The sequence below is a fragment of the Letharia lupina genome, assembly GCF_014066315.1.
Source record: "Letharia lupina isolate WasteWater1 chromosome Unknown contig_3, whole genome shotgun sequence".
NCBI lineage: Eukaryota > Fungi > Ascomycota > Lecanoromycetes > Lecanorales > Parmeliaceae > Letharia > Letharia lupina.
Window position 1 is genome coordinate 97,399 of NW_023502972.1, and position 12,502 is coordinate 109,900.

At 50.2% G+C, this 12,502-nt stretch overlaps 5 protein-coding genes across 5 annotated transcripts; 3 read left to right on the forward strand and 2 right to left on the reverse strand.

Moving 5' to 3' along the window:
• Positions 1-1,874: 1,874 nt before the first annotated feature.
• Positions 1,875-3,199, reverse strand: HO133_006949 (uncharacterized protein; the record flags this gene model as incomplete). Its single annotated transcript, XM_037297845.1, has 2 exons — positions 1,875-2,110; positions 2,164-3,199. 2 exons carry the CDS (start codon positions 3,197-3,199, stop codon positions 1,875-1,877), a joined length of 1,272 nt encoding a protein of 423 aa, XP_037156480.1.
• A 1,850-nt stretch (positions 3,200-5,049) lies between these two features.
• HO133_006950 (uncharacterized protein) lies at positions 5,050-6,033 on the forward strand (the record flags this gene model as incomplete). Its single annotated transcript, XM_037297846.1, has 1 exon — positions 5,050-6,033. One exon carries the CDS (start codon positions 5,050-5,052, stop codon positions 6,031-6,033), a length of 984 nt encoding a protein of 327 aa, XP_037156481.1.
• A 1,142-nt stretch (positions 6,034-7,175) lies between these two features.
• HO133_006951 (uncharacterized protein) lies at positions 7,176-8,015 on the forward strand (the record flags this gene model as incomplete). The annotated part of the gene is made up of 1 exon (XM_037297847.1): positions 7,176-8,015. One exon carries the CDS (start codon positions 7,176-7,178, stop codon positions 8,013-8,015), a length of 840 nt encoding a protein of 279 aa, XP_037156482.1.
• Positions 8,016-9,790: 1,775 nt separating this feature from the next.
• On the forward strand, positions 9,791-10,756 carry HO133_006952 (uncharacterized protein; the record flags this gene model as incomplete). Its single annotated transcript, XM_037297848.1, has 2 exons — positions 9,791-9,948; positions 10,408-10,756. The coding sequence occupies 2 exons, from the start codon at positions 9,791-9,793 to the stop codon at positions 10,754-10,756; spliced, it is 507 nt and encodes a 168-aa protein (XP_037156483.1).
• A 375-nt stretch (positions 10,757-11,131) lies between these two features.
• HO133_006953 (uncharacterized protein) lies at positions 11,132-12,327 on the reverse strand (the record flags this gene model as incomplete). The annotated part of the gene is made up of 4 exons (XM_037297849.1): positions 11,132-11,778; positions 11,845-12,038; positions 12,112-12,196; positions 12,246-12,327. 4 exons carry the CDS (start codon positions 12,325-12,327, stop codon positions 11,132-11,134), a joined length of 1,008 nt encoding a protein of 335 aa, XP_037156484.1.
• Between the last annotated feature and the right edge of the window lie 175 nt (positions 12,328-12,502).

The window sequence follows — 12,502 nt, forward strand, 5'->3', positions numbered from 1 at the left end:
ATCGACGGAATATATTCAAACATAGCGCTATCGAGATACCTTGAAGGTAAGATTATTGGGTTCATCTGAGTAAGCTTACGATGCCATGGTCACTTGGCATTAGCGCTTATTTGTGACGTCGGAAAGACTAAAGATCTTCCTTGAGATCTTAGACCATGCTCACCTGCGTGAAGCCTCCTTCTCACGTCCTAAGGTACATCGTCACATAGTGCTGCCCCTGATATATTCGGCATAGCCTACGAACCTCATCCAGCGGAAGGCTTGGTTTCGGTTTTCGGCTCGGGACTGAGCAGGCTCGAGGATTTCAGTCGATAATACACACGATACTGTAATACGTAGTGTACACACCATTGAAGGAGGGATAGATCGATTCCACTAATCTATCCGGCCCAATCCGTCTAACACTACGCGTAAACGTATGCGATCATCTAGCAAGATCAAAGTAAAGTCCCCAGGCAAGGACTTGTGAGGGATGAGATTGTCTGGCTCTGCTGCTGCACTGAACAACCAGGAACAGGTACAACCAAGGTCTCGAGGAGGCCCTACTTAGCTTATGAACATATTGCACTGTACCATTAAAGTACTTTAGGCCGCTTCGAACGACAGAAATTTGAACAACACAAGACTAAGATGAAAGTGGAAAGATGTCCGAGCGTTAGCGTAGTGCTTATCTTTCTACCCGCTCGTCTCAGGGACCGTGCACGAAATTCAGGACAGGTGGGAACAGACGATGAGCACAGGAAGACTGTCAATTCTGCCATCAGAGGAAGATGAAGTATAACAACCAACTCCCTAAGTGTTCTAACTGCATCACGTACGGACAAGCATGTACCTACACCCAAGGACCAAACAAATTCTAGGACCTCGAATGATCGCATACCGCGCCTCGGAGAGGAGAATCGGCAACTGTTTACCTTTCTTGCCGATTCTAGCCAGTTGAGGACCAAGAGGCGCAAAGAAGCGTGCGAATGACAAACATTTCGATTGGGAGAATTCCAATAGGAGAAAATCCTCACCCAATTGCTCAACCCAGCCTCACGGATGACGCCCCTACCTCCAAGAAAAAGCTCCTTGCTGAGTCCCGCGAGAGCAGACATATCAAGGATAACCGAATTCCATGGCCCCTCGAGCGTCCTCTCGATGAGGATGCTTCAAACATAAGAGACATCAAGGACCCGAATGATGGCCGGCATCCTCTTAAGCCAATCTCATTAGAACTGATGGCCAAGGCTGCCACCCAACGTACATGCTCATTCATAGTTCTTGAGTCTCCGGTACCCTTCTCGATAACAACGCTGGCATGCTGCCTTCTTGCTTGGCCAACTCGAGAGTATCCAGCTGTTGAAGGACCGTATGGGGATCAGTCTTCCAAGTCGAGGACCTCTTCAGTCGGTCTCTGCACAAATTCAGCAAGAGACCACGCCACGGTCGCAAATTGCGACGCGGAAAAGTAATCGAGAAAAAGTCTTGCAAGGTAATCAATCAGGATTTGGACAATTATCTTGGAGCAAGTCAGATCGAAGAGTCGGGCTATGATTAACGTGACTTTGACGCGTCGTTGCAAAGCTTTGACCAAATGTTGATGGGAAACGGCGCTAACCCCGGACCCCAGACCGCGACTATTACAAGCGCGCAACAGCCCTCGTCGGTCCAGTCGACATGCCAGGTGACTCATCAGCATGTCTCATACAATCGACGATGCTCTCGAACAGGATTTCAGTAATGCAACATCCCAGACCACGGAAACTCAAGATGAGCTATTCATGAGATACTAGCTGTTTCCTGAACGTATTTATGGAATGTTTCTATCCAGAAGTCACCGTGCCATTAATTGGTTGGAACTTAGATTTCGAACTTGCTATATACACCAGCGTTTACTGTATCATCTGTAGCCCTTCTACATGTTTCGAGTAAGCCTCCATCAACCTAAGCAACCCTTTTCCCTTCTTCTTCTTCTTCTTCTTGCTGGACGATCCCGACTCGGAGCGTCCTGAGGGCACACTCTCCTCATTCTTTTTGCTATGATCTACATTTTCCATTTCTCTCCCTTTCTCTTTGACAGGAGCTGCGTCTTTTTGAGATGCAAGATAGTCATAATACCGTTGCAGTCCTGCGCAAGTCAGTAACAAACCTCGATCATCAATGCATCGCGTCTTCGCATACCTGGGGAAACCGTCACAGCTTTCTCCTTCAGCACATCTTCCCTCCTACCTTTCTGGGCAGGACTAACATTTCCAAGTTTCACAGCCTGCCTCTTGCGTCTGAATACGTCTCGAATCGAAGTTTTGGTTTTCGTCCTCGAATTGCTGACCCCCATCAAAGGCTCTCGTTCATCTGCCGATGCGTCTGAAGTTGGCGAAATCTCCGGGAGAAAGTAAATAATGCTGTCAGTAGAACAGGGCTCTAACAATTCTGGCGCAGTAACGGATCTCAGAGCGGCAGGGCGATCCACACGCTGGCGCAATGGCTTTGGGCTAGGATCACGCAATGCCATGAGAGGGCTGAGAGGGCTATCAATCGTGTTTTGGCGAGAATGGACGCCCATATACGTCTGCTTGAAGCTTGGAGCTTCTCGCCCTTCCCCGTCAAGGGAGGCGGTATCAGCATCTCCCACACTCGAAGGCGAAGAAGTGGTCTGGCTTGGAGATCTACTAGCCTCGTCTGTGGGGGGAGGCATTTTGATGTTCAAAGGTTTCGGGACAAGCGAATGGCGCACAACGTCAGTGACCCTAGGTGCCATTGGGGATGTGGAATGCGGGAACTCGTCGTTGTCGAAAAAGGGGTCAAATCTCGGCAGCACTGCGGACTTGACATGGTTGTGTTTTCGTACTCTAACGGGGATATCGGGTGCTCTTTTGTTGGTTTGTTGGCTCTCAGGAATGCATGGTGTGCTCTCCACAGGGGATTGGAGACTCGGGCTCGGACTTGGCGTGTGAAATGGGCCTACGCCATTATTTCCATGACTTGGTTTTGGAGTGACTAGCACCTTTGCAGGAGATCTAGACTCGCCTTTTGGAACTGAACTGGTCCTGGCCACCGGAGAAAAGTAATTACGTATGTCATTCTGGCCCTGTTTGACTTTCGCGATAGGTCTGAGGTACAAATCGATGGTGGTTTGAGAGTGCCCTGCTTTATGAAAAGGAAGCCGCTGCGGTTGAGAGTTTTGTGTTCCAGCTTGTCGCAAAGGCAAAGCATCCATTTTCGTCGTCTAATACTTACTATACTGATGTTGTGACTGAGAGAATAATTACCGGTACAAGGAGGAATTGAGAACAGATCATATGAGATTTTCGTAGCAGATACAGAATGCCGCTTCATCAAAGGCACAAGGAACTTTTTTAGAACTAAGGTACGTTCTTTCTCGCCTACTAGGTCGAAGATACTGTTGTTGGAGAACAAAGGATCATCTTACATGTCTCAATCAAATCTCCAAACCGAATCTTATTCAACTCAAACAAAGAAAGCGCTTCAGGTCCTCAATGAATGGATCCAAGAAAAGAAGTCTTGAGCGCGACAACCAGTCTTTGGCATCGTCAAGGCTCTACGCCGTTGCTGCATTCTAGGTCACTGGACCTATCCGTCCCGTCGTGAAGTTTTCGGTTCCAAACTGCTGCCGCAGTAAAAGAGATAGCTCCGAACCTGACGTATTCCGCATCGAATACACTCTCTGTTCCTGTTGATTTCACATGACTTTTGGCGTCGTCTCCGCTCTGCGAAGCGGTCTACTGATGCGCCGACTCCCAAGCGAGAGCCAGATCACGAGTACCAATGGATCTCTCAGGGCCAGGTACTGGGAAAGACTCGAGGGGTAAAATAAGAGACCCGTAACCCGAGTATTCACGTTAACAATCAATCTCCACTCATCGCGCTCTGCTGCTTACCATTCTCGCAGAAAAAGACACGCCGGTCTCGTATCTCGGTCCCGGGCTGATGATTCATTCGCACATGCTATCACTTCTCCAGGTGCCCAGAATGCCTGCTTGCCACGGATCTTTGCCTGCGCAGTGTCCTGGCTCCAGTGGGAATAATTCCCGGTATCTATGACTGCCTCGACAATGACGAGAGGAAGAACGACCCGGCCAACCAGATTGCAGAAAAAGCCCGGTGGTGTTTCACAACATAACACCAGTTTGTTCAACTCACGCTCATTGCTGATCTACTTGTTCATATTCGCGCCTCAAGAACAAAGCGACGAAACCACGACAAGAAAACAGGAAGCCAACATTTGCGAGACGCTTAAAACGTGAACCTTTGTCCCCGGATAGGTGGTAGTATTTAGCGTTTGCCTTTTTCGATCAAGTAACGCTTTGCCATAGCAGAGCAAGTCAGCGGATCCACATTATACCTGGCGAGATCAACGACTTGTCCGGGTGTGACTATAAAGGTCTACGAAAGTAGAATCAACCAAGCTACTTCGCCCGTAATGAGCGTTGGAAAAGGAAAGCCGTCAAATAACACGGATGTGCGGCGTTGGGATTTCAGCTTGGTGCTGATGCCTGGATATGTCTCATTGGTCCCGTAGTATGTTGCTGGCAGCCAGCTGAGGCATCCCCACCGTTTGGATGCTGTTTGTGTCCAGCACATCTATTTGCTGTTCCCTGGATAGATTATCCACATACGATGTATGAGCATGTGACGCCGAGAAATTTTAATACCACAATCTGTCTAGTCTTCCATTGACACGCCAAGTTCCTTAGTGGTGTCAAACGTTCAGCGAAAGAGCGGCAGCAGTGCAAAGGAGAATGGCAAGACGGCCCAAAACCGTAAACCATGTCTCTCCCAAGGCAAAAGGAAATCAACGCCATTCTCGGATACGCAGATCTCGTACAGTGACAATGACAATAGGCGCTTCCAGTACTATCCGTGGTTTTCCTCTTTGTGCGTCCATGGCCTCCATTGTATGATTAACACAGACCGACAACACTTTTCCTGAGCTGTACCATTCACCTGATCCGTGAAGTCCTATGCTGTTGTTAATAATCAACAGGGTACCCCCAACTCCTTTTCAGAAATACCGAAACCCTGACATCAACAGTGGATTGCTCCGCCATGGCCCAAATCTTTCTTGATGGGCTTCCTCAAGTCAACTTCGAAACCTTACCATCGGAAAGCAGATGCATGATTTGCCTGGAGGTGTATGGAACCAATCTAGAGGATGATGGTGCTGTGGAAGTCGTGGTTCGCCTGCCCTGTGGTCACCACGTCGGCGCTCAGTGTATTCGAATATGGTTGTCTCCCAATGAAGAGGCCAGAAACTCATGCCCAGCTTGCAGAAGGGCATTCTTCCCAGCCCAACCTCGGCCATATATGGAGCATGGAACAATTGAGCAGGAGGAAGATGACTTGGAGGACGAAGAAGATGACTGGCATGGACCCAGCGGCAGAACGAATCATCCCCGTAGAGCGAATCTAGGCGTCTTCTTCCTGGATGTTCTGCGCATGGTTGGGGAAGCTGGCCAACCTCCACGACCAGGGCAAGAAGTGCCGCAAATGGAGGCGATGGAGGAGTATACGCAAGACCGAGTACGGGGTTGGTGGCCTGAGTTCTTTCAGACTACCACCGAACAGTACCAAGAAAGTATTCGACGTGCCAGGGCGGTCATCACAACACCCAGAGTACCGCCTCCAGGAGCGAGCGTGAGTCATTGGTCGCCATACCCCTACTTACAACTCAGCGGATCTGAGTCAATCAATCCCGAGGAAGGAGACCCTCAGCATCTGGATAAGGTTGTTCAGGCTTTAGCGACCGCCTTTCGGACACTGTCTTTCAGGGAGACCATAGTATACTCGATTCTCCGGGATTCCGGTGCTCGTGATCGATTTCCGTCATCATCGGAGGATCTGCTCCAGCCGCTCAGCGCCGAGCAAGAGGAGGCGCTCTTCCGAGAGATGGAGAGAAGAGGAGCTTTGGGGATGGACTTTGGGCGTGAGTATAGTGGCTTGAATAACAGCCAGAGATGGCAGGTGCATCGTGAGGATGGAGAGACGTGGAATCCTTATAGCGGGTTGTGGTCCCCGGATTGGAGTGAGTGATTGCAGAAGGGGACAACGCAGAGGTAGCTTCCGTCATCACGGACTCGTGACATTGTACACAATCATATCGTTTGCTTGGCATGTTAGGTGTTCTAGATCGTCGTTAGATTGAACAAGATGAGAATTCTAACGTTAATGATGCAAGAAGTTCGACCATTTCATACCATATGATGGATTATCCGGAAGTTGACGTGGATAATTTTCCTCTTTTCGCTGACATGCTTCAGTTGTCGCCACATGCTTCCTGATTTACTGTGAGTCGAAACGTGATACTCATCGGTCGCGGTTGGTATCAGAGCGCACTCATAGAGAAGCCCTTCAAGGTCTTTCCTAAGGAGCTTCTATGTGCCTTTAGGAAAGAAGTCTCAATATCCTAGCAAGGTCAACCCTGTTCGAATTATGAACTTTCCATCTACCACGTCAGCCAACATACCAATCCTTCTCGGGTCATTGATATTCATGCAGGAGGTCGGTCGATGCATATTTCATAACAGACAACCCCTACCTTCGTTTTCCCCAAGATGAGTCTCATCAGGAAGCAGTCCGGCAATTTCTTTCCCGCCAGTCACCCTGTTGAGTCTCTTGGGTCCTCTATTATACACATAACTGATACGCTCCGCACAGATGCGACCCTCGTATTGTATATTGTGTTATTTCGCCCTTTGCTGAGTTTGTCACTTTTCTTTATCGGGTACGTCAATTCAGAAGTGACAAATTCCTTCTTCAACTGTGGCAAAAATTCTGCCCTAGTGGTAAATCGTTTTCGGCATCTATAAAACAAGTACTTAACACTTAGAAAACCATAACACTTTGCATCGGTCCTATTTAGACCCAAATGACCTTCTCGGTCCTTGACACTCTGGAAGTTACAGCACTTTCGCCTTGTCCTATTGAAACCCCAAATACCTTCTAGATACTTTACTTAAAACTCCCAAAACCATAACACTTTTCCTCTATCACATTTAAAACACTTTTCGAATCCCTTCCCCAGAACAATTTCCACCTTCTACCGTCAGCTTCGATCTTCGAAAATACGCAATTTCTATTTGCAGACTGTCTCCACTAAGATTTATCTCTACCAGCGAAGCCATCTCCATGAACACAACAACAAGGCCTCGTCAATAGATACTTTGTTCGAGAGTATGCCTGTAAGAGGAAACCACTTGGAGAAATGGCGTGTGCTCCGAACGATTGGAGAAGGTGCGCAAGGGAGATGCAAACTGGTGGAACGAAAGAGCGACGGCGAACTTGCGGTTCGCAAGCAGGTAGACTGGTACACAAAGATCAACAGCAGTCCCCTAGAAGCGATAATTTTAAATGACGTCCTACCTCCTAGTAGACGGGTCGTGAAGTTGATTACTTTCTGGTTCACACCATCCCCGCGCAACGATGACTATCTGATCGAACTGTTTGAGTACTGCCGAGGAGGAGATTTGAAGCATGCCGTTACCCAGTATGGCAGGCTTTCCGAGGACTTCATCTGGCATTGCTTCATCCAGATTGCCGAAGCCCTGGATGTAGTGCACAATGCTGGCTCACAGTTGGTAGTCCACCGGGACGTCAAGCCCGATAATATCTTCCTCGAGCAGAAGTACCGTCACGCAGCTCCTTGGCCTAATCTCAAATTAGGGGACTTCGGGGCGGCCACGTTGAAGCCGCACACAGAAGCCATGCTCATGCGGTGCTGGCAAGGTCCAGAATTGCCACACCATAGTACGGCAGGTGATATATGGGGTTTAGGCGCAATTATCCATTGGATGGGTTACAGACGACCTCCTATCACTCCACGTCCGGCAAGGTTCTCACAAAAAGAATGGGAGAGCCAACCAGCAGCTAGGAGGCCAACGCTACTGCCGAACTCCTATTCCCTCGAGCTGAATGACTGCATGATGGAATGTTTGCGATGGGATCCGCGAGACCGAATATCGAGTCACGAGCTGGTGAAACGCCTGAAGAGAGATAGGCATGGAAAACGGCGCTAGTGGGAATAGACTTGCTCTGAGTTTAGACGATCCGAGTCAGTGATGGTAGAACGACTGGGGATGCTTTGGGCACGCTTTGGCGTTGAGATTCCACCAAGTGCGTCTTGGGGGTGACGAGATAAAGTGCTCTGAGGCGGAAATTTGGACTCGGATACTTCTTCGATGGCTCCACGTGCGCTCATGCTTCTTTATTTAGGCGACTAGAATAATTCATTGATTACACGATTTGTGATTGGAGCTTTTGTTGTCGATTGTATGGTAGCAAGTACATTTTACGATCTCTGCGGGCCCTCAGTGCAGACCACCCATTTGGTCACCCTCGAGTAGTGCGTAGGGTGTACTGACACAACGTACAGATACTATTAGCCTGTGCTTGAATCTTGAGGCCTCTAGGCATTGAGAACATGGGGCCCCCGTGTGGTACTTGATGCATCCCGCCTGTGTCGTTCCGAAAGATACTTCGATAGATACTTCGGAATGACTCTAATACAATTTCGATCATGATAAGAGCTGTCAATTGATTGAGTTTCTACATACGCTATCAACTCCATGTAACACTCCCTCCAGAATTCCACCTTCTTTACCATCTCAACAATCACTATCAAGTCGTCGGGAATAGATTTGGGACGGCGTTTATCTTGCACTTGGTCTCACGAGTCTCCGAAGGAATGAACTCTTGATGAAAGCTTCTCTGCGATTATCAATGCTAGCAGAAGAGAAGGCACCAGAACATCCGCGTACACAACATTGAGTCACAGCGACAGACAAAATTTCACGAAGACCATTCTCACATGGCCTCAACTGATGTAGATCCAGCACTCGAGGTAGGCTAACACACGATGACTACGACTATCTCAACGCCCTTGGATCAGTGCCTCGTGCTCCAAGGCTTCAGTCAACTGAGAGGTTCTACACACTGAGTTGCCAGAGACACTGTTCCTAAATCACATAGAATCCTTTGCTATCAGATACTTCTGACCTTCGACATACCGCACTTGGAGTTCTAGATCTGCCACCAGGTGAGTCGACCAAGTACTTGCGCTTGCACCAGACAGCTGATAGTCGATTCGGGGATTTGTCTTCAAATTTATGGCTATCTCCTCTTAACCGTACAATCAGTGTCCTAGCCAGCCAGACCCCTTATAGGCCCTTATAAGGATTTGGTTCCGACTCCCATAATCGAGCATCGTGATAACAAACCAGGAGGCATGAAACCTTCTACGGTGACATTTCCCTGGTCTTCATAGCAACCCGTCCCTTCCCGGACCTACCCCGCCATTGTTTCCTCCTACAAAGCCATCCACGCCGAAGCTATTTCTTTATTATATGAGAAAATTGTCTTCAACTCCTACCTGCCACAAGGTGCCAGGGATGAAGTTGCTTTGGCCCACGACCTTTCTGAACAGTGCAACAACACATTTAAATACAAGGACGAGTGTTGGCGGGCTGAAGGTCCTTTCCTGCTCAAAGACTCAACATCCGCGTGCTTCCTCAACAGGGTCGGGGCCCGCAATGCCGCAAGCTTGCGGGCAATGTTGATCCATGCAAATAACGGCAACATCGGCGTACCTGATCCGTGGCTGCCCATTGCCAGAAGATGTCGACTACAGTGGGTACGGCTTCCCTAACCTGGTACGGCTTCCCTAACCCGGTATGGCTCCAGATCGGCCCCAGGACCCTTGTGGGTATCCGAGAGAAAAGGCAACATTCGTATCTACAGGAAGCCATGAAGATGTTGGAAGAGCGAAAGGAACGAAAAGACCACCGATTGAGAAATGACTGATAGCTCGAAAAGGAAGCGAGAGACGGACGCCAACTGGATGTCTTCCCGAGAGGAGGCGTCCACCCACAATACCAAAGGTCCGAAGCGAGCACGAGGGCAAGAATCTCCATCGAACACGCAAACGGCCGCAAAGTATACCAACCGGTCAAGGTCCAAAAAGTTTCAACCGCGCCAGGATAGGCCCCGCAACGATACCTGCAGCGAAGTCAAGCAATACCGTCTGGACCCACACCGAACGTGCAACAGCAGCGGAACACGGCTGCAGAACCACTCCCTCCCCCCCCAAGAAACGGGACGCCACAAGGACAAAACACGTAGCCTGGGCCGAAACCGCAACCCGGACAGAGCGTGAATGGGCAGGTCGGGAATCAACCACCTCATCCTACCCTCTGAGTCTCCGAGCGGGAAAGCCAAAGCAGGGAAAAGGAAAGCCACAAACGCGAACGCGGCGAGACCCCGACTCTGCCGCCGACATTCGTCTCCATCCCTTGAAAACGTAGGGACGCCATTTTCCCTTTGGCACGAACATGCCACAACTTGGCACCGGTCGTGTACTATACACACCGCCTTCTCCTCCCTGGACGGGCCTCGGTGCCCTCCAGCGACAAGTTTTAATAACGATGAAGGCGGTGGAGCGAGCACTGGTCGGAGCAAGAAGGAGGAGGAGGAGGAGGAGGAGGAGGATAACGGAGGAAGTGCTATATGGGTCTCGAACCGGTCACCAAGGAGGGAGAATCTACAACACTCGACGATTGGCCTAAGCATGATCGACACGATGACGGATACGGATGATGATGGTAACTCTGTTCTCAATGATAATGATAGATATTATACCATCTCTGTGGGTTGGTGGCGGTTTCACGCACGGAATCTAAGGGCTGCGACAGGAAGGAAGGAAGGAAGGAAGGAAAGACTGTGGCGCCCTCTCGACGGAATCGTGATAAATCCAGACTGGTAGAGTGCTCAAAGCTCAACGTGGGATACATGAAGACGGTCTGTGACGGTGGCAAACCGACCGAAAACAATGCAATCATGGGATGAGGGGCTCGGGCAAGGTGTGATGCGTGGTTCTGTGTTATGCGCGGCGGTGGTGGTGAGGGTGGGGGGGGATTGTGTTTGAACTTTTGGCTCGGCGGAGAGATTTGCATTCGGAGGCTGGGCGGGGACGACTGCGGTGGAGAAAAGAGAGAGATACAAGACCGGAGGACTAAGGATTCAGAGTGAAAGGCTTGCTCGCTCGAAGGTGATGTAATCGACGATGAGAAGGACAACTTATGCGGCAAGAGAGGCAGAAACAATGTTTGTACTTGCAGCCTGATTGCCTTGATATCACTCAAGGACCCCTCACACGCTCAAACATCTCCATCGTATGCTCCCAAACCTTCGCTCCGGCATCCTGACTCCTCATCTCCTTCAGCACCTTCTCATTAGCCCTTACATCTCCGTCCGACCCGATCAGATAGGCACCACTGCCCACCTGCCCGGCACTGCCCTTCTTCACCTCACCCTCGCGAACCTCTACACCGCACTTCTGGCCCGCACGTGGCGGATAGGCCGCACTGGTCGCGGCAAACAGATGCCTCTCCCCGCTCTCCTCGATCCCTACGGTCCAGGGCGAGAGCAGGGCAAGGGCTACCTGGCTAGCGGCTCTGACCGCGAATCCGGCCTCCTTTGCAAAGCCGGTCTTGACGGCGCCGGGATACGCGTGCACGAACGACACGCTCGGGGTCTTCTTTGCCATTTCCTCGAAGGTGAAGTCGGTCATGGTGATCGCGTGTGCCGCCGCTTTCCGGAGTGAGAAATCCCGCTTGAGGTCGAGATTGTCAAAATCCAGGAGGGCTTCTTCGCCAGGGGCTAGCACCGAGACCACACGGGACAGCTGTGGGGAGGCGGACTCGAGGAGTGGAAGGAGCTGTTGGGTAAAGCGCATGCGGGAGTAGTAGTTTGTTGTTAGCTTTTTGTCGAGGCCTTCGGAAGTCTCTGCCAAGCGTGTCGTCAACACATGATGTTGGGCCGGTACTGAGGACACGAGATGAGGAGACTTACCATCTCGACCTTTCAAGGACATCGTCCCCTGTGACATGAACAGTAGGTTAAGATTCGCCTCTCTCGCTTTGATCTCATCGCAGACTTCGTCTACGTTCTTGAGGAGGGTAAGGTCTTTCCGGATGAAGGTGGTCTCGGCATCCGGTTGGATGGTCTTGAGCTCTGAGATGATTCGACCGGCCGCATCTTGGCTTCTAGATAGCCACGTGGTCAGGTCACATTGACATAGTCTTATCTCACGACAGTCGGGGCTTTGAGGAAACCCACCTTCCTACAAAATAGACACGTGGCTTGATCGTGTGACGGCAGAATTGCTTTAGGGTGCTTTCACCAATACCACTTGTAGCACCAACTACACAGACTCTCAGCTTGTGCTCTACCGACACTTGGAGGGGATATACCAAAGACCGCTACCAATCCTGGAGGCAGGTTCTTCAATTTGGCATTCGATGCCCGGACGATTTCGGGAGCGACCATGACCATGAATCAATCAAAGCATGTGTTTCACCGTGACTCTTGAGGTTAGACGAATGGTGGCTGAGAAGAAGCCTCGTTGTGCACAAAGTCCTACAATCTGTCCGTGAGTCTGATGCTGTCCAATGAATGATACCGCCGGTACTAGCGCTGACTTTTCGAGACCCTGGCGGTTCCGGCCCCG